An 18,196-nucleotide genomic window follows, 5' to 3' on the forward strand; every position below is an offset into this window, starting at 1 on the left:
GAACATCATAACCTTTCGGCGACGTGGGGCAATTGTACTATTCTATTCAGCTGACCTATACTGGACGAGAGGAACGCCGAGCGATGTGCCAGGAAATGATACTTGAAAGGGTGCGTACGAGAAAAAGCTGACTGATGAGAGCTGAGCAAAGGAAGTGGATACCACGACAAGAGTGCGATTGCCGCGAACCATTATCCTCTCAAGGGCTATTGCTGTGAACTGTTACACAACAGGTCAATCGCTAGTTAGCTCTCACTACGAGCTTGCTCAATTCGACCCGAACCGACCATTCGCCTAGTCTTAGCGGAACTACGAGGCGTGTAAGGACGGGCTACCAAGGGTGGCGGGGTGCAGTATGGCATCTCTAGTACAAACTAAGGTTCAGCCCTGCAGTGCACTACTGAAGGGGAGGTGCGTGTCTATATAGGTCCCAGAAGCTCGCGCCTGTGCCGCCAACCCATCAACTGCCCAGCCTTTGCCTGCACTGAGCTTCATTGCGTTCAGGATACCTGATCATCTCTTGAAATGGCGACCAACGGCGTTAATGGCCAGACCAATGGCAACCACATGCCAGCTCTGCATACCTCTCCAGAAGAGTTTCTCAAGCAGGAATACGACTTCGTTATCTGCGGTGGTGGTACAGCAGGTCTGGTTGTCGCAGCACGATTGACCGAGAATGAGGATGTCAGCGTCGGAGTAAGTGTGGAATTTGCAGTGTTTGCTGGAGACGATGGATAACGTCGTTGACTCGTTTTGAAGGTCCTCGAGGCTGGCACCTGCAAGCTTGGTGACATGCTGGTCGACTCTCCCGTGATGTTCATGCAGACTTTCAACAACCCAGACTACGATTGGGGCTTCAAGACAGAGCCACAGGTGAGAGACAGCGTTTTCCGCGAGAGGAAACCTGACTGATGAGATCCGTTTCATCAGACTGCCAACAAGAACCGCAGACATCACATCCCGAGAGGAAAGGCTCTTGGTGGATCTTCAGCTATCAATTACATGATGTACGTTCGTGGCTCGCTTCAAGATTACGATGACTGGGCAATCATTGCGGATGATGAGAAGTGGAATGCGGAGGAGATGATGAAGTACATGCGCAAGCACCAGACACTTGAGCCCATCTCCGAAAGTGTCGTTGATCGGTCCACTATGCCCTTTGTTGGCGAACATCACGGCACATCTGGACCTGCTCGGACTTCGTTCAATGACTGGAGACTCCCGATTGAGGACGACTTTATCAAGGCCTGCGACGAGGCTACTGGAATGACAAAGAAGCCAAATGATCCATGGAGTGGCGACCACATTGTAAGGACATAAACTCGGCGTGGCAAGTGAGCTGCTAAATTTTGTTCTTTCAGGGCTTCTACAACACTCTGGGACTCGTCGCCCGAAGTGGTCCAAACAAGGGCCTCCGATCTTATGCAGCTCGAGGATACTTCCAAGCAAACGCACATCGACCCAACCTACACGTCCTTACTTCGGCCATGGTCTCTCGCATCGAGCTTGATGGCAACAAGGCCACCGGTGTCACCTTCACTAGCGGCGGCAAGAGCTACACCGTCCCAGCCAAGAAAGAAGTAATCGTTGCTGGCGGTGCCATTCAATCACCACAGATTCTGGAGTTGTCCGGGATTGGCAACCCAGATATCATTCGAGCTGCTGGAATTGAGCCCAAGATCGAGAACAAGGCAGTTGGCGAGAACTTCCAAGATCACGTCCTTACTGTAGGCTGCTGGGAGGTGAAACCCGGCAACATGACCCTCGAAGCCATCCACAACCCAGCCGTGATGGAACAAGCTCAGAAACTCCTCGCAGAGACTGGCGGAGGACCTCTCACCTCAATCTGTACCATGCAGGGCTTCTTCCCATACAAGCAATTCGCCACGAAAGAAGAGCTCGACCAATGCATCGCCGGTATCGAAGCCGATATTCCAAACCTCACTCCATACCAAAAGAAGCAATACGAACGCACAATCGCCCACCTCAAAGACGACAAATCCGCCAATCTTCAAGTCGTCCTCGTCCCCTCCCATTTCGGCATGGAAAAGGGGATCGAAGACCAATCCGGCGTCTTCCCACCACCCGCAGACCCAATCAACGATCCATACGCCATCAGCGCAGCAATGTGTCTCCAATATCCACTGAGCAGAGGCACAGTCCACATCAAATCCTCCAACCCCGACGACCACCCCGCCGTCGACCCCGCTTTCCTCAAACACGAAGCCGACGTCGACGTGCTCGCCGCCGGCCTCCAAATGCTCGGAAAAGTCGAGCAAAGCAAGCACCTCTCCGACAAAATCTCCAAGCGTCTCTTCCCTCCCCCCGACGCGGATATGACTTCTACGCAACAAATGAAAGCTGCGGTCCGAGACATTTGTATGAGCGAGTATCACCCTTGTGGCAGTGTTGCGATGGGTGATGCGGTGGACACGAAATTGTTGGTTAAGGGGACTAGCAATATTCGGGTTGTGGATGCGAGTGTTTTTCCGAATCATGTTAGTGGGAATATTGTTAGTAGTGTTTATGCTGTGGCGGAGAAGGCGGCGGATCTTATTAAGGAGCATCATCTTTATGGGGCTTTGGGGAAGGGTGCTAGTGCTGCTTGATTTGAGGAAGGGAGGGGGGATGATGTATGCATAAGTTTTTTACGATGTGAAGATACGCTTCGAATTACATGGATGCTTCAGTTTTCAGCAACAAATTGGGCAGTCGGTCGTTGATGAGAAAAAGGCATTCGTGATTGCAGAGAGTGAGTGAGTGAGTGAGTGAGTGAAAAGGAGCTCTGACGGATCTCCATAATTCCATGCACCGCCGCTGGAATGGCGATGGCAGTCGTAGGAATGCTTGCTCGTACATAAGAGAGTGTGCTCTCTGCGAAGAAGGTAGGAAGAAATCTCGCTCGCTTGAACCTCACACTACATTAGATTCCACCGAAGATGCAACTCACGAACCTCATTGCCGCTAGCCTGCTCGGCTTGACTTCCGCTGCACCTCACGTTCGACGCGACGGCGATATTGGCCACCACGGGTAAAGGGGTTTTTGAGGATGAGGGGACGGAGGGGATGGGGAGTGGGATGGGAAGGAGTGAGAGGGGCATTTTTGGGGTGGGAGAGTGGGAGTTTCCCGGGGAGGAGGGGGATGATGGGGATGGGGATAAGAGGGATGAGGATTATGTGGATTGAGAGTTGGGGTTGGTGATGGGATGTCGAAAACAGAGGTGTTTGGATAATACCGGCCCCTTTAGGACTCACATGCGCAGCTAATTGAACAATTGGGTGCCGCCTCCTCTTATTTGAATTAGCAAGATGAAGATCTGTGATTGAACCAATTCACAACCGAGAATTCATCCAACATTGCCTCTTTTCCCTGCTCATTGCACATATAATCTCTCCAGTTGACCCAATTAATCTTCATCTGATCCAACCGGTAATCGACGTAGATGCAATCATCGACGTGGAAGTCCTGGTACAACTCTACGCGTGGTGATGTCTCATCGTTCTCCAGCCACCCAACGATATCGTAGATTCTGGGTGCTGCCTTTGGCGTAGACACCGTAGTCGTCTTCCTGCCTCTCATCTCGTGTAGCTTCTGCTTACTGACTGGCCACACATAAAGACCCCAGCCAGATGCAGATTGACGACGAACGTTGTCGAGGTATCGCCGCTGTAGGAGGACCGCTGCTTCGACGATGCCACGAGATGACTTGAACTGATTTCTCACAGCAATCTCAAACCCTAGCATTCGGACGAATACTTTTTTGCGCACAGCTGGCAACATCGACCGGGTGAAAATGGGATTCTGGTAATTTCGTGCTCGATTGATGACGTTTTGATAGAAATTTCGAGTGACATCATCGTTCTGCATGGTCTGAGTGAGAAGGTAATTCAGAGGCTCGAATTTGTAGTCGTCCAGAGGAGGCCAATTGGTTGGAGATACGTGATGCTGCATGCCGCCGACCAATATAGCCAGATGCAATCGATGTTCTCGTTGAGGTCCCATACGCAGCTCGATATCCAGCTTCGTCGAAGGCGAGGTTGGGAAATTGGATGCTTTGGAGGGAATCAGAAGCGTGCAAAGGTAGTTCCATTGCTGCGACAACGATGTGTCCGATGCTGTTGTTCCTGTATGTTGAGTGCTCTTTCTTAGTGGGAAACTCTATCATCAGCCATGCTGCAGTACCTCCAGGATTCCCAGGCGGCATTCGCATGATTGTGATGCGCTCTCGATCGATGAAGAAGATCTTGATTTGAAGCTCTGCACCTAGAGAGTCCTTGGTAAGCTTGCCTTCGCTGATGAGATATTCGATAAAGGCGGGCGGTGTGAGGCCAAGCCAGTGATCAGGCATCGTTCCTGCTCCAGCGAGCTTTGCTGGCGTGCAGTGACGAGCAGGAGCATTGTGACGAACAGCATTGTATACATTCGCCCACAAAGAGGCCTGTATTCTTGCTCTAAAAAACTTCCTCTGCTCTCTAGGCGAGGCATACGTCTGAGAAGTCTTGTCGAAAGGCTAAAGGAGGAGACCATTTTGATGTTCCGAGACTCTTCTAGTACGTTTTCTAGACCATCCACCCGGGCAAAGTTGTAGAAAAGTTTGGCAGTCTTGTATTTCTGATCTTCAATACTGTAAGGCAGTGAAGAACGCGAAATGGCTTCCCATTACCTCGCGAAGACTCCAAAGCAGTTTATTAATGACTAAAAGGCGTCAGGGGCGCTCAGCAGAGGCTCTCATATCAAGGCACTGACAATTACAATCTTCGTCGTCAGTATCGATGGCAAAGTCCTGCTTCTGAAGCGTGATGGCGTGGATGACTGTTATCTCCCGACGACCACGACTTCCGCTTCCCAGGGACCGTCCTACGATACGGCATACATCCTAAGTATCGTATTCGACACGCTAAAGCCTGCTCTGAAGCAGAGCAATTTCAGCGATTCCCTCCAGGTTGTAGACATGGCTTTCGAGGAGCCTGTGATCGATGGTTTGACCGATGGTTGTAACCTTGCGGTGATCGCGACAGTTTCCAGCATTCCTCCAGACCTTTGCGATGAGTTGAAAGGGGGTGATGGTCTTATGACTCTGTCCAATATGGAGACCGACATTCAGAAATATGGGCTCACATCCGGTCTAAAGGCGGAATTTCTCGCCAGAATTGCGGGTCGTTCCGGGATGTATTGCAAGCGGAATCCTGATCTCGATGACGAACAGCGGAAGACGTTGCTTCTGAAACAGCTCTCGGTGGTATCTGCCACGAAGGAGATTGCCCGCGAGCTGAAAAGGAAGATGACATTCTCATCCCGAGAGACATGCAGAGCGAGCATGCAGTCTTGTTGTTGATGCAATTTCCTCAGGAGGAGTGCAAATCATACCTCATCAACGAGGTTGTCGCATATTCGCATGACGGTCGTTGGGCAACTCGGGCAGGTTGTGTCTCTATGCAAGACGCCGACTCGGAAGGTGGATCTGTTTGGGGTAAGCTGCACATGACGAATGACTGGTTGGCTGAATCGGTTTTCGCGAACGACGGACGTCTCCTGGCGACTTGGGTTGAATGGAAAGATCAGCGGAGGAAAGCCCCAGGTCAGCAACAGGAGATGGTTGAATTCAAGCTCCTCAACTGGCTTGCCTAGAGAATTGGGCCTCAGCTAGACGAGATAGTAACCAGTCCTGATCAATCTCCAAATCTCCACATCTGACTGCATTTCCTCTAACAGGCATTGGGCAAAGCGCTGGTACTGTTGTGGTGCATGTTTGGAGTATACCTTGAAGCGCACGACCACGTCCAGCAGTACCGATTCTCGCTGGTCCAAATGTATGCTGCCCTGCTTGTCGTATCCTTCGCGTGCCCAGGCCTTAAGAGTCAAGCACCGTCGAGGTTCAGTGCCATATCTAATACCTCTTATATTATGTAGCAGTCTTGATTTTGAAGTCTTGCTCTGGAGATTGGGCAGCAGTCTGCGTGTGAACAGACTAGGAACAGCGACATACGCTATGGCACTATGTTCATTGCTGGCCAGAGGGATCTGAAAGCGCCGCTCGTCTTTTGGCCACGTATCAACAGGCAACCAAAAGTTCGAGAAGACCGCTGAACGTACGTGACTGCTTGCGTATATGCGTCTGGTCTCTTCTCTGATTTGACGGCAGATTGTGTCCAGTCGTGTAGGCAAGGTACCTGTCGCCGAATCCTCGCTTGGGAGGAGAACGAATTCATATATGAGATAGCGTAGATCAAGAGGTATGCTCGTAAGAAATCTGTTGGTGGAAGCCATGCTACTGATCGGATCGGCCTGGTGGATGTGTGTGATGGTCAGGTATGTTGAGGTTGAGAACGGTTCGTGGGAAGCTTGTGCTGACCATCAGACACGTGGCTTGGCAACTTGGCAAAGCAGAGACCCATGCCTCAGGTGCTGATCTGTTGTGGAGCACCCACCAGAATGCTCCTGATGGCGTTGAGCTGTTCGCTGGAAACACCACAGCTTTGAAGGTACTCCTCTGCACCTCCCTCATCCTGAATGTAACCCGACACTTTCTCTACCCAATCCTTCGGGCATCCAGCAAACTCCTCGCTGAGACCAATGCTGCGTACGGACTGCAATCTCTGCTCGCGATCAGCTGCCAAGCCTTCGATACTCGTGAGATAGTCTTTCTCAATCGCGTGCTGATCGAGGCCAAGCAGGAGCAGTACCAGCAGAATGGTAAGACCAGTCCTGTCCTTGCCCTGCGTGCAATGGACCAAGACCGGGTAGTTCGCCGAATCCGCCAGGACATCAAAGACAGACTTGATCTCAGTCTTGCTATATTTCAGACTGTCCTCTGCCAGACCGACCAGGCCCCGCTTGTTCATGACATTCTCGCCTAGAATGGAGATAGCGTCAGTGCGGTAGCCAATGCTGTAGTAAGTGAATAGCTTTGCAACATTCCAATAAGATAACTGTTTGAGGAGGGCATTTGTGTAAGGCCGACCATTCAGAGAGATGGACTCGTATTTTGTTCCCGGTACACGGAGCGCTGCCATTGGGTCTTTCTTGTTGTAAGGCTTGGCTTCCGCGGGATCTGCAGGGGTCGGAGGGACTTTTGAGGAAGACTTCCTGGCGGCCTCTATGTGCTCGGTCTCTGAGCGAAGGTCGATGATGGTTTTGATGTGGTAGTGGTCGACGAGCTTTGACTTGGAGTGTGTGTCCAGGTATCAGGGTCCATCACGTGCCTGATGCCTAAGGCTGCAACTGCCGCACTTTATCTTTGGACTTTCCGTAGATAGTCCTTCTTCTGAATACATCAGTTACATTAAGTGGTTATAAGCCCCCTACGTTTCCAACGCATACAACACGTTTACTACGTATTCTAATAGTTACTCCGACTGCTACGTAGTTAGCGCTCGTTACTAATAATTGCGCCGATACCGATATTATCGCCGCTACCCTTACCGCCGCCCTCGAGTATTCTAGCAGGTGCTAGTCCGACTCGAGTCGGTTACATAACAATAGTATCGGCTGTCCGCCGTATAATATAGGCGCGCCTATCGGCCGCCTCTTAAGACAAGTCTATAGTCTCTTTCTATATTATCGCCGTCGCTGTCCGTAATAGCTCCCCCTACAACCTCTAACGCTTATATAAGCAACATCCCTAAGCTAAAGAATAAAGAGAATTATCTATTATAGTCTTATGCCGCTAAGGGTACTCTTAAAGGTATATAGGTATAGCGCTATATCTAAGGGACCCGCCTAAAGCCTAATGTTAAGTTGTCTTCTAAAACTTAGTTAGAGTTTAAAGACCGATAAGATAAATAGGAAGCAAAAGATCAATTAGCGCGTACGTAGATCTTTGCTAACTATATCGCCGAGGTTTAGCAGTCGTTGCTTAGTCTCGCTACATCGCAGGAAGTATAGACTTACCTATATAAGAAATATACTAGTAAAGGTAGGTCTACTAAATTTATGCTCTACTAGGAATATATTACCCTTCGGTATAATAGCAAGGACATTGAGAAGTTCTACAATAAGTACAAGAAGAAGCTCGGTACCTTAAAGGATACTAAATTAGCTATTAGCTAATATTAAGCTGTCTATATATTTATTATATAGATCTCTCTATTCTACGAGGCTTTCGTATAGATACGCCGAGAGCAGATGCGCGCCTCCGAGTACACTATTAACGATAATACACTTAACAACATTATTAGCGCGTTGCTTAATAAGAATATAGCTCAATTGAACTAGGCCTAATATAACGGCTTCTTTGGTCTTTAGCGCTAACTACAACAACAAGGTAGCAATAGCAATAACAACGGTCGAGGTAACTCGAACTATAGCGGTCGTAGTAGCCGCGGAAACAGCAATAGTCGTAGTCGTAGTAGAAACAACTAGAATGGTTAGAATCGTAAGAAGTGCTTATACTACTAAGGCGCTTACCTATCCGATCGGTGCTACACCAAATACCCTTACCTAAAGGAAGAAGACCGTCTTCGTCGCGAGAAGCAGAAGGCTAAGAAGAAGCAATAACAGGCGTTAACTGCTTAGCAGCAACAGCAACTACTATCTAGTTAGAATAGTGCTTAGGGCCTATATACGGCTAATACTACCCTGGGGGTGTTATTAGACCTAAACTACAATTACGCCTTTACTGCAAACACTATAGTTACTGTTAGCGACTAGGTTTCTACGGCTCTTACTACTAGCACTCGTACTACTAATTAGGTTGTCGACTTAGGTACTAGTATACATATAGTTAACGACCCTTTATTGCTTATTAAATATAAAGGCTATTACATTCCTGTCCGGTTTAGTAGCAATACGAAGCACGCTACGATAGTTAGTATAGCTTAAACTGAGGTTGTCAATAAGCGTAGTATAAGCAACATGAAGTTGTCCGATATACTATATGTGCTAGGTCTAGCAGCTAACCTCCTGTCTACTAAGAAGCTTGCCGATAAGGGCTGTTTCTATCGGAATAACAAGCGCGTACTATTTACTATTATTAACGGCTCGGAAGTTACTATTGCTTAGACATACCGTAAGAATAGTCTTCCCTACCTCTATATACCAACCTCTAGTCTAGATAGTAAGGTAGTTGCCCTTGTGTTAAAAAAGGGGGTGCCTAAGAAGGGGGTGCCTGCAGGCACTATAGATGAATGGCATCTGCGATATAGCTATATTCATTACCGCAAGCTACTAAGGATAGAATCTAAGGGTCAAATTGTCATTACTAGTGCTAAGAAGGACTTCCGCAACTGTATTGCCTATCGCATAGCTATGTTATATAAGGAATACAATCGGCTGCTACGCGTACGACTATCCACGATCTATTACATTGTCTATATAGATGTAGTTACTATTACCAACCCTAGTCTGCTACAAGAGCGCTACTTTACATTGTTTATATACGCTAAGTTAGCCTATCGATACGAGTATACTAGCTTACTAAAGTTAGGGGCTGCAGTAGCAATCAAGGACTACCGTATACACGTCCGTATACAGACTAGCTATTCGATCCCAATCTACCGCCTCGATAGAGGGGGTGAATACGGCGGAAACTAGCTGTTAAGCTAGGCTCGTAATCAAGGGATTGTACTGCAGGTTATAGCGCCTTATTCTTCCACTTAGAACGGACTTGCTAAGGTTAGCAATTACATTGTATACACGACAGCTCGGAAGATAATGCTCTACGCTAATTTGCTAAAGGCCCTATAGCTATATATAGTTACTACTGCTATATAGGTCCTCAATATTACTCCTAGAACCTTAGAAGGTCTTAGCCCCTATGCTATTGTAGCTAGGGAGCTTAATTGGTCTCGGAAGTAGCTACGCCTTTAACATCTTCGTACCTATAGCTATACTGCTATTATATACGATTACGAAGTTGCTCGTAGAAAGAAGATAGATAGTAGAGGTCTTATTAGCAAACTGGTTAGCTATACTAAGGGCTTAGTGGACTTAGGAAAATATATAGTTTATCTTCCTAACTAGCACAAGGTTATTGCCTCTAAGGATGTCAAGTTTATTAAGTTAGGGGAGTTGTCGCTTCTAGAGGGCATAATACTATACGCCAATCCTAATAACCTAGCTAAGAACGAGTTTGTTACACTCGAGTCGGTTATGCCGGCTCTATTTAATTCTATAAGCAACGAGGCACCGTCGCTATAGGAAGCCGCTAGTGTAGTCTAGTAGCTTCTAGCCTAATAGGAAGATGCTTTAGAAGAACCAGCTTAGGAGGTGGCTAATAAAGTCGCTAATCCATTGCCGCTCGAGGATAACCTACCGGCTATTCAACCTCTATTAAGTAATAAGGATAGTTTCTAATCCGCTAAGGAACAGCCTATATACGATCCTTACGCTAAGAAGGGCGAGCCAGGCTAGTTGCCTAAGTTTGAGCGACCTGCTAAGGCTGTTAGTAATCGTTCTACGCGCAAGACCCGGAGCAACAAGTTAGCTCGTAACCTCTTACGTAGGTACCTAGCTAATACCGGTGTTTAACGCAAGGCGCGCCGCTAACTAGCTAACATACCGATGGCCTATATTAAGGGCTTTATAGCCTCCTACTATATTGCTAAACAGTCTGATAAGCCTAAAGAGACTATTCCTATTCCGAAGAGCTACAAGGAGGCGACTTAGTTACTATATTAGCTATAGTAGAAGGAGGCCTATAAGGCTAAGTATAAGTCACTAATCGACAACTATATATAGGTATATATGTCTCGGTTAGAGGTGCCTGAAGGTCGCAAGGTTGTCCGTAGCCGATAGGTCTTTACTATTAAGCGAGACGCTAATAGCAATCTAAGCCGGTTTAAGGCTCGTTAGGTCGTCCGTAGCTTTACATAGGTTGAAGGACAGGATTATAACGAGACCTATACGGCTATCGCTAAGCTATCTACGCTGCGAGCACTGTTTGGCTTGATTGCTTATTACGACCTAGAGGCTAAACAGTATAATATCCTAACTGCCTTCCTTAATGCCCTTATCGGCGACAAGCACAAGATCTACGTTGAACAGCTACACGGTTTTAAGGACCGTAGTAGCAAGGGCATAGTTTGCCTATTACTAAAGGCACTGTATAGTCTGAAGCAGTTACTAATGCTATAGTATAAAGAGCTTCGGAAGTACTTAAAGAGCCTAGACTTTGTACTAATAATGACTGACGTATGTATATTCAAACACGTTGTTAGCGGCTCGATTATCGTTATCTACGTCGATGATATAATTATTATCGCCTACAGCCTGTTAGTACTAGAAGCCGTTGCTTAGATGCTAAAGGACCGATTCAACATGCGAGAACTTAGTGACCTGCACTACTATCTCGGTATACGGATCATCCGTAACCGCAACTAGCGTACTATCTATGTCGTTTAGGATGCCTATCTAAATAGGCTTAGTAAGAAATATAGTATACGTAGCCGTATTAGTCTAGCTACTCTAATAGCGCCTCGATACGTTAAGACATCGATTTAGCGTACACCTAAAGGCTATATAGCTAGTGCCGCCTTTAAGGCTTAATATTAGGAGGGTGTTAGTAAAGCCCTCTAGCTAGCAATAATTACTCGGCCGGATGCTTACTACACTACCGGCCTATTATTACGATTTATTTCCAACCCGACCGAGGAGTATTATACCGCGCTTCTTTAGCTAATTGAGTACCTAGCTAGCACCCTTAGCCGTAGTATACGCTTCTAAGGCAACCTAAACGAAGACGACCTCAAGTTCGCTAGTTACTGTAACGCCTTATAGGCTAACGATCTAGTTACCCGCCGCTCTATAGGCGGCTTCTACTTTACTATTATAGGCGGACCTCTATTGTATAAGTCCGGCCGCTAGACACTCGTTACACTGTTATTAACTGAAGCTAAGTATATTCAACTTACTATAGGGGCTAAGGAAGCAGTTGCCTTAGCTCGCTTATTGAAGGAAATTGGTTATAAGGGCTATATTCTTCTAGTTACGCTCTACGAGGACAATTAGTCCGCTATTGCTATTACCAAGTCGACTAGCATTAATAGCCGCACAAAGCATATAGATGCTCGTGTCTACTATATTCGAGAGAAGATTGCTAATAGTACTATTGTCGTCTAATAGGTTAGCATATATAATCAGATAGCCGATGGCTTTACTAAGCCACTTAACAAGATTAAGCACGGCCGCTTTGTTAAACAACTGAACCTAGTAGATTGTAAGGCCGCTATTAAGAGCGCTGCAAAGCTAGCTGCTAAATACTGAGAAGAAAGGGCCTTTGTTGCTTTGTCTGTTTAACCTAAGAGTAGTCTAGTTTGTTTACCTGTTTCTGCTTACCTAATACCCCTTGTTTGCTTTGCTAACAGAATGGCTATTGTATTGCTTGTTTTATTGTATAGCTATATGCACGTACTAAGGGGGTGACTTGGAGTGTGTATCTAGGTATTAGGGTCCATTACGTGCCTAATGCCTAAGGCTGCAACTGCCGCACTTTATCTTTAGACTTTCCGTAGATAGTCCTTCTTCTAAATACATCAGTTACATTAAGTCTTTAATCGATCGCTTAGAGTAGCATCGTCGGGAGCGGCACTTCGGTAAAGTAGACCGGTTAATAGAGTGCCGGACTCTGTTAATATAGCGATGTCTCGAAAGTTAGGGACTTTATCGAAGTCATTGTTTGCTATAATATACTGTATACTAGCAAAGCCACTAATGCCGGAAGAGCGTATATGCCAAGTTTCGAACACAGGATAAAGAGTTAGAACGCGATAGCCGAATATAGTATCGCGTGGAGGCTAGGATTATAACGAGCAGGAAGTATAATGTCTAGATCCTTCCTACCTTTGAAACAACACGTAAACTAGTTCGTTAGCATCGAAGAGTGTTAAGGGCCGAGCAGTGTGTATAAGGATATACTTATAGCCCTGCGAGTGCTGATAAGTCTAGCGAAGCGGAAGGCTAGGCCTAATACGAGCGCGAAATAACTATACGGTATATACTGCCCTTATTCCTTCCGTCTTTTTAACTAATGCAATACTAGCCTTAGATACGGCGCGGGGAATAGACCGTCTTTTAGCTAGTTTATTACTAGTCTTAGATATAGTATATACTATCCTTCTTCCTTTATATATATTTAGTATTATCTATTCTTTTACTCTTACTCTTGCTTTAAATTCTTTTACTAGCTATATTCCCGCCTATCCTATTCCTACTTATACTATTCTAACTGTTAGGACTAAAGAGGTTATACGTAATTAGTATATAACCGGGCTCGAGTAAAGCTAGGGTCTCGATGCCTTAGGTAGAGCTTAGCGCTTAGTAGTAGGCTAACTAGCCTGCCTTCCTCCTTCTCCTCCTAGTTCTCTATCGAATACTACTCGTACCTACTACTACCCTATCTACCTACTAATATAACCCTTCTTATATAGTATTCGATCTACCTTTTAAGGGTAGTAGCTAGATAGTCCTTATTTTAAGCTTTTAGCGGTATAGCTACGAAAATCGTTAATCTAACTATATTACGCCCGAAGAACGGGACCTATACGTACTATTCTATCGAAATAACCGTACTAATTATTAAGCAAGGCCTTCTATACGGCCTATTATACTAAGTTAAGCATACTAGACCGATATCTACTAATTCCGCTATATCCGCATCTTAGGGGCCTATAATACATTATTAGTGTTATCCCCTATTACAATAGCCGGCTTATTACGAAGTAATAATAACCGTGCTACCGCTAGCAGCGCTAGCAACGATAACGCTAGTAGTATAGTACCTACTAAAGTGCCTACTAAAGCACCTGCTAAAGTGCCTTCTACTAAAGAGCCTACTACTAGGCCTACCGAAGAACCTGTAATTCTAGGTAACGACCTAGAGTTGCCTATTAACGATATACTTAATAACATTATTAATCGACGATATAGCTAGCTAGCCTTTAGCCCCTAGCTAGTAGCGAGACTTTAAGAAGCTACCTAAAACAGGCTCGCTACTTTGCGTTAGGAATAGTAGCTAAAGGATAACCTCCTCGAGCTTCGCCGCCTTTAGGAAGACCCTACTACTACTAAACTAACAGTAGGGCCTTCCTTACTATTAGTCTAGAAGAAGGATGCTAAACTTAAGGACTATACGTATTTAACGGCTCTAGTCGCAAGCAGTATAATAATTATATACGCGATTATAAGCTTAACTAGCGAAATGTACCGAGGGCCCTTCTAGACGACTATTTACTAGTCGTCTATACGATATAGTATATTAATAGCGACCTAAAACGTACCTAGGATAACCATTTTGATTCCCTCGATAATTAGACTGCTATTTAGTAGTAAACCTACAAAACCATTATACTAGACACCCTTAGAAACCCTATACTAAGGCAATAATATACTTAGGACCTGTATCTTCGAGCTAAACAAAAGACTAATTAATTAGCTCGTTTATTCGAGGCCTATTTAAAGACCCTCGAGGATAACCTTCTAGCTAAAACTAATTCTATATAGATCTCTAAAATACGCCCTAAGCTTAGGTAGGAGCTTATTCTCGAATTGGAAACGAGCTATTTAACTCTAATAAAGACTAGAATCGAGGATCCGACTAACTAGTACTAACCGTAGTAACCGTAGTAGCCGCGGGGGAAACTAAGGTTCCTACTATAATAATAATACTAATAATAGAAACAGTAACGACCGTAGAAGAGGCCGTAGCCGGCGGCTATATAGAGGGGGCCGCGATAGAGGCCGTAGAAGGGGCTCGTATCCCTATAGTACTAATCGCTTAACTAATAATAGCAGCAATAGCGGCTATAGCAACCCCCTAACTAGATTGAAGTGCTTTAATTGTAATAGCACTAGCTATCTACTAGGCTAATGCGACAAACCTAAGGACTAGGCCCGAATCGACCGTACTACCGCTAAGTACCGAAAGCACCTCTTAGCCGCTAACGCTACCCCTATAGGCTAACCTTCGAAAAAAGAGTAAGCGCCGCACTAACTGTTAGCCTTGTGCGGCGTAAAACTATCGACATTATACTAGCTATTATACGCACCTGTCTTATATAGGATATATATAGAGACAACTATAAGACTAAGGTTATACTAGATCTAGGAAATTTAGTTAGTGCCCTTATTAGCTATCGCCTAGCTAAGCAATTAGACCTCCGAAAATTGCCTAGAACTAATATGCTAACCCTTGCTTAGTTTAATAACGCTCGGCACTTGACCTATAGGGCCTACTATGTTCCTATAGTTCTAAAGGACGACCTCGGAAATAAACGCCTACTAGACTTTACTGCCTACGTAGTAGATATAGACAACCTATATAGGGGAGCTACTATTGTTATTAGCAACCCTATTCTTAAGCACTATGCTATAGTTATAGACTTAGGCAGTTAATAATAGCTATTTAGAATCGCTAGGAGAGAGGACATTAAATATATAAAGGGCTACGCCCTAGGTAGAAAGCGCTAGCCTTAGGTATTCGGCCTACGCGACTCTAACCTACTACTTAGCGCTTAGCGCACTGTACAAAACTATTCGGATTCACGTAGATAGACTTAGCTCTTTATCGAACCTATTAAGTCTTATATCTAGTATCTACGTACGCGTTGCTTACCCGTAACATTAGGTTCGATCTTTAATATAGGAAACGCTAAGGTTTATTAGGAACCCGAGCAAGATAGCTAGGGGAACGCTGCCTCTACCGCACTAGAGATAACTAGGGACGAGATTTATCGTACCTTCGAGAGTCTCTATACTAGATAGCAGACGATAGAAGCCTAGCTATAAGCTACTCGTTCCGCGCTCTAATACGCGGAAGCGTCTCGCTAGCCCGGGCCTCCCGAAGCTAGTTTAGTACGAGACTAGTCTACGAACGAGATCCTAAAGGGACTGCTAGAAACTCTCTCGGCTTCCGGCTAAAACGTAACGGCATCCCGCGAGTAGAAACTACTATCGTAGGATAGGAAAGCCGAGTCGTTCCGGGACTACCTACTACGACTAAGAAGTTCGTACCGAGTTCGTTCCGGGCTGAAACTAAAGCTCTCCGAAGATTACTACTAGGACACCGTATACGATACCCTACCGGTAAAGGAACGCGCTAGGATACGCTACTTCTAGGAAAGAGGAAGCCTTACGAAAGGAAAGGACCCCGAAGCTTTCTTCTAGCAACTCGAGGACGTCTTCGCGGATAGCAACGAAGCTATAAAGGCGCTAGAGCAACTCTAAGCCCTAAGGCACTCCTAGGGACAACCTTAGCACGACTACTAGCTAGAATTCTAGACCCCGCAGTAGTTCGGGTTAGTTTGGTTTAGTTTACTAAGCCGAAACTCTAGTTTAGTTTAGGTTGGTTTGCTAAGCAACTATATAAGTAGCTAGTTCGAACTATATAATTTATCGGTTTTTAAGAAGTGTACGAATATATACGTAGCTTCAAGCAAGCCCTTTATAAGACTTAGTAGTGTAGCCGGTAGCGTAGCCGGCATTTTTAGTCCTTAGTACTTATAGAATTTTCGAATCCTACTTAGGCTACGTAGTTGTATAAAGGTACTTATATAACCTCAAATCTATAGACAATTAGCTAAGGGCACTAACCAATTAAAAGCATATATATATATATATATATAAGGCATTATAGTTTAGTTCGGAAACTGTACTCCTTAGGTATAAATTTCATCCTTTCGTTTACAGTTCAATTCCCTAACTACTTAGCAGAATGTCTTTATCTAGATCTAGGCAGAACTTATCGATTTCCCTAGAAGTCCTCCTCCTTAAGAAGTTTATATACTTTCCTACCGAACTATTCGATAATATTAAGTACTAGGATAGCTCCTCCCTCGGTATCGGTATAGTATATAAAAGAGCTATAAGGCAGCTCTATAGAACGTTCTACTAGTTACTCGCTATACTAAGGCCGAATGCTAGTTCGTTCCTTAGAACTCTTAGTTATTTAGGAGATATAAAGGGTAGGGTAGGTAGTAACTTCGTATTATATAAGGAGGTAGAGGCTGCTATAGAAGAGGCCTTTAACCTATAGAAGATAGTAAAAGATATAGAGGCAGCTACAGGTCTAGGTACCTAGTTGAATTTCTAGTAGGTAGAGTATAAGGATATTTAGAGGGAGTATTAGGTAGAGTTGCGAAGGCAGGTGTATAATATACTCTAGAAAACAGGGATAGTGCCTATAACTATAACTATTAGGCTCTTTAACCTTCCTTATTTTTCCCTGTTTTCTTTTTATAAAAATCTAAACTAATACAAATCAACCGGAATGTCTATCTTCTTTTAGTTATTTGAAAAACCTAGCAGCGTAGCTAGCAGCGTAGCCGGCAGCGTAGCCGGCAGCGTAGCCGGCCTTTTTACTCCTTAGTACTAACGGGATTTTAGGAGACTTCTATTCCGTACGGCTAATAAAGCATACTATACTATATACATATGCTTAGAGAGTATTTAGAGCGCGGTATACAGCGCCGTATAATAGCGGCTTATTTCGTATATAGAAAAGCTTATAGATAACACTACGAACATCCTTTCTACTAGAATATCTATCCTACCTAGTACCGTCTCGAATATAGATATTCTAGCCTTTTAGAATCTAATCGAGTGCTTTGAAATCCTTGTCTATAATCGTTATACGCTTCGCGTAGATAGCTATAAGGTTAACCGCTAAAATAGTATTAGTATAGTCCGAAAAGAGGTAGAAGAGAAATATACATTCGAAGATACGAACTAGGTAGGCTTCTATAGCCTCTTAAAGGGCGCCTATCGCGGAGGCTTAGAAGCGAAGGTCCGTTCTATAATCCTAGGCAATTTCGCGAACAAGTCGTTAGAAAGGAGCTTTACGGATTAGAAGCTTAGAACTCTTCTAATACTACCGAATCTAACGGAGGGCTACGGCTAAAGAAGGATTAGTAAAAAGATAGTAAGAATACCGGCTACGCTGCCGGCTACGCTGCCGGCTACGCTACCGGCTATAAATAGGACTTACTTCCTAAGCGCTATCGACGCTTCGCACGATTGCTACTAGCAGTAGAAGCGCTAGTTGTCGTCTTGCGTAGAGCCTTGCCCGCCGTTGTCTTACGCGGAGCCTTGCTCGCGACGCCCTTTCTAGTACCGGAGCTAGCGGTAGTAGTAGCAGCCCTCTTACGTTAATATACTATACTCGTTCTACTATTTCCGGTCTTATTGCGACCCGTAGAAGCACTAGGTCCCTTCTTACGAGGCGTCGTAACTTAGTTAAGTAGACTCGCTATTATAAAAGTCGTC

The 18,196-nt window shown here is 45.2% G+C and overlaps 4 protein-coding genes across 4 annotated transcripts; 1 reads left to right on the forward strand and 3 right to left on the reverse strand.

The window, feature by feature from the left end:
* The first annotated feature begins 28 nt into the window (after positions 1–28).
* MYCFIDRAFT_49972 (uncharacterized protein) lies at positions 29–2,690 on the forward strand. The gene is made up of 4 exons (XM_007930651.1): positions 29–696; positions 760–873; positions 931–1,308; positions 1,362–2,690. Exons 1-4 carry the CDS (start codon positions 526–528, stop codon positions 2,607–2,609), a joined length of 1,911 nt encoding a protein of 636 aa, XP_007928842.1. The 5' UTR covers positions 29–525; the 3' UTR covers positions 2,610–2,690.
* On the reverse strand, positions 43–495 carry MYCFIDRAFT_177357 (uncharacterized protein; the record flags this gene model as incomplete). The annotated part of the gene is made up of 4 exons (XM_007931167.1): positions 43–219; positions 257–266; positions 314–374; positions 399–495. The coding sequence occupies 4 exons, from the start codon at positions 493–495 to the stop codon at positions 43–45; spliced, it is 345 nt and encodes a 114-aa protein (XP_007929358.1).
* Positions 2,691–3,197: 507 nt separating the features above from the next.
* On the reverse strand, positions 3,198–4,696 carry MYCFIDRAFT_212055 (uncharacterized protein). Its single transcript, XM_007931168.1, has one exon. It carries the CDS (start codon positions 4,001–4,003, stop codon positions 3,302–3,304), a length of 702 nt encoding a protein of 233 aa, XP_007929359.1. The 5' UTR covers positions 4,004–4,696; the 3' UTR covers positions 3,198–3,301.
* A 1,703-nt stretch (positions 4,697–6,399) lies between these two features.
* Positions 6,400–7,196, reverse strand: MYCFIDRAFT_189955 (uncharacterized protein; the record flags this gene model as incomplete). Its single annotated transcript, XM_007931169.1, has 2 exons — positions 6,400–7,112; positions 7,166–7,196. The coding sequence occupies 2 exons, from the start codon at positions 7,194–7,196 to the stop codon at positions 6,400–6,402; spliced, it is 744 nt and encodes a 247-aa protein (XP_007929360.1).
* Positions 7,197–18,196: the final 11,000 nt, after the last annotated feature.

Source organism: Pseudocercospora fijiensis (genome assembly GCF_000340215.1).
Source record: "Pseudocercospora fijiensis CIRAD86 unplaced genomic scaffold MYCFIscaffold_7, whole genome shotgun sequence".
NCBI lineage: Eukaryota > Fungi > Ascomycota > Dothideomycetes > Mycosphaerellales > Mycosphaerellaceae > Pseudocercospora > Pseudocercospora fijiensis.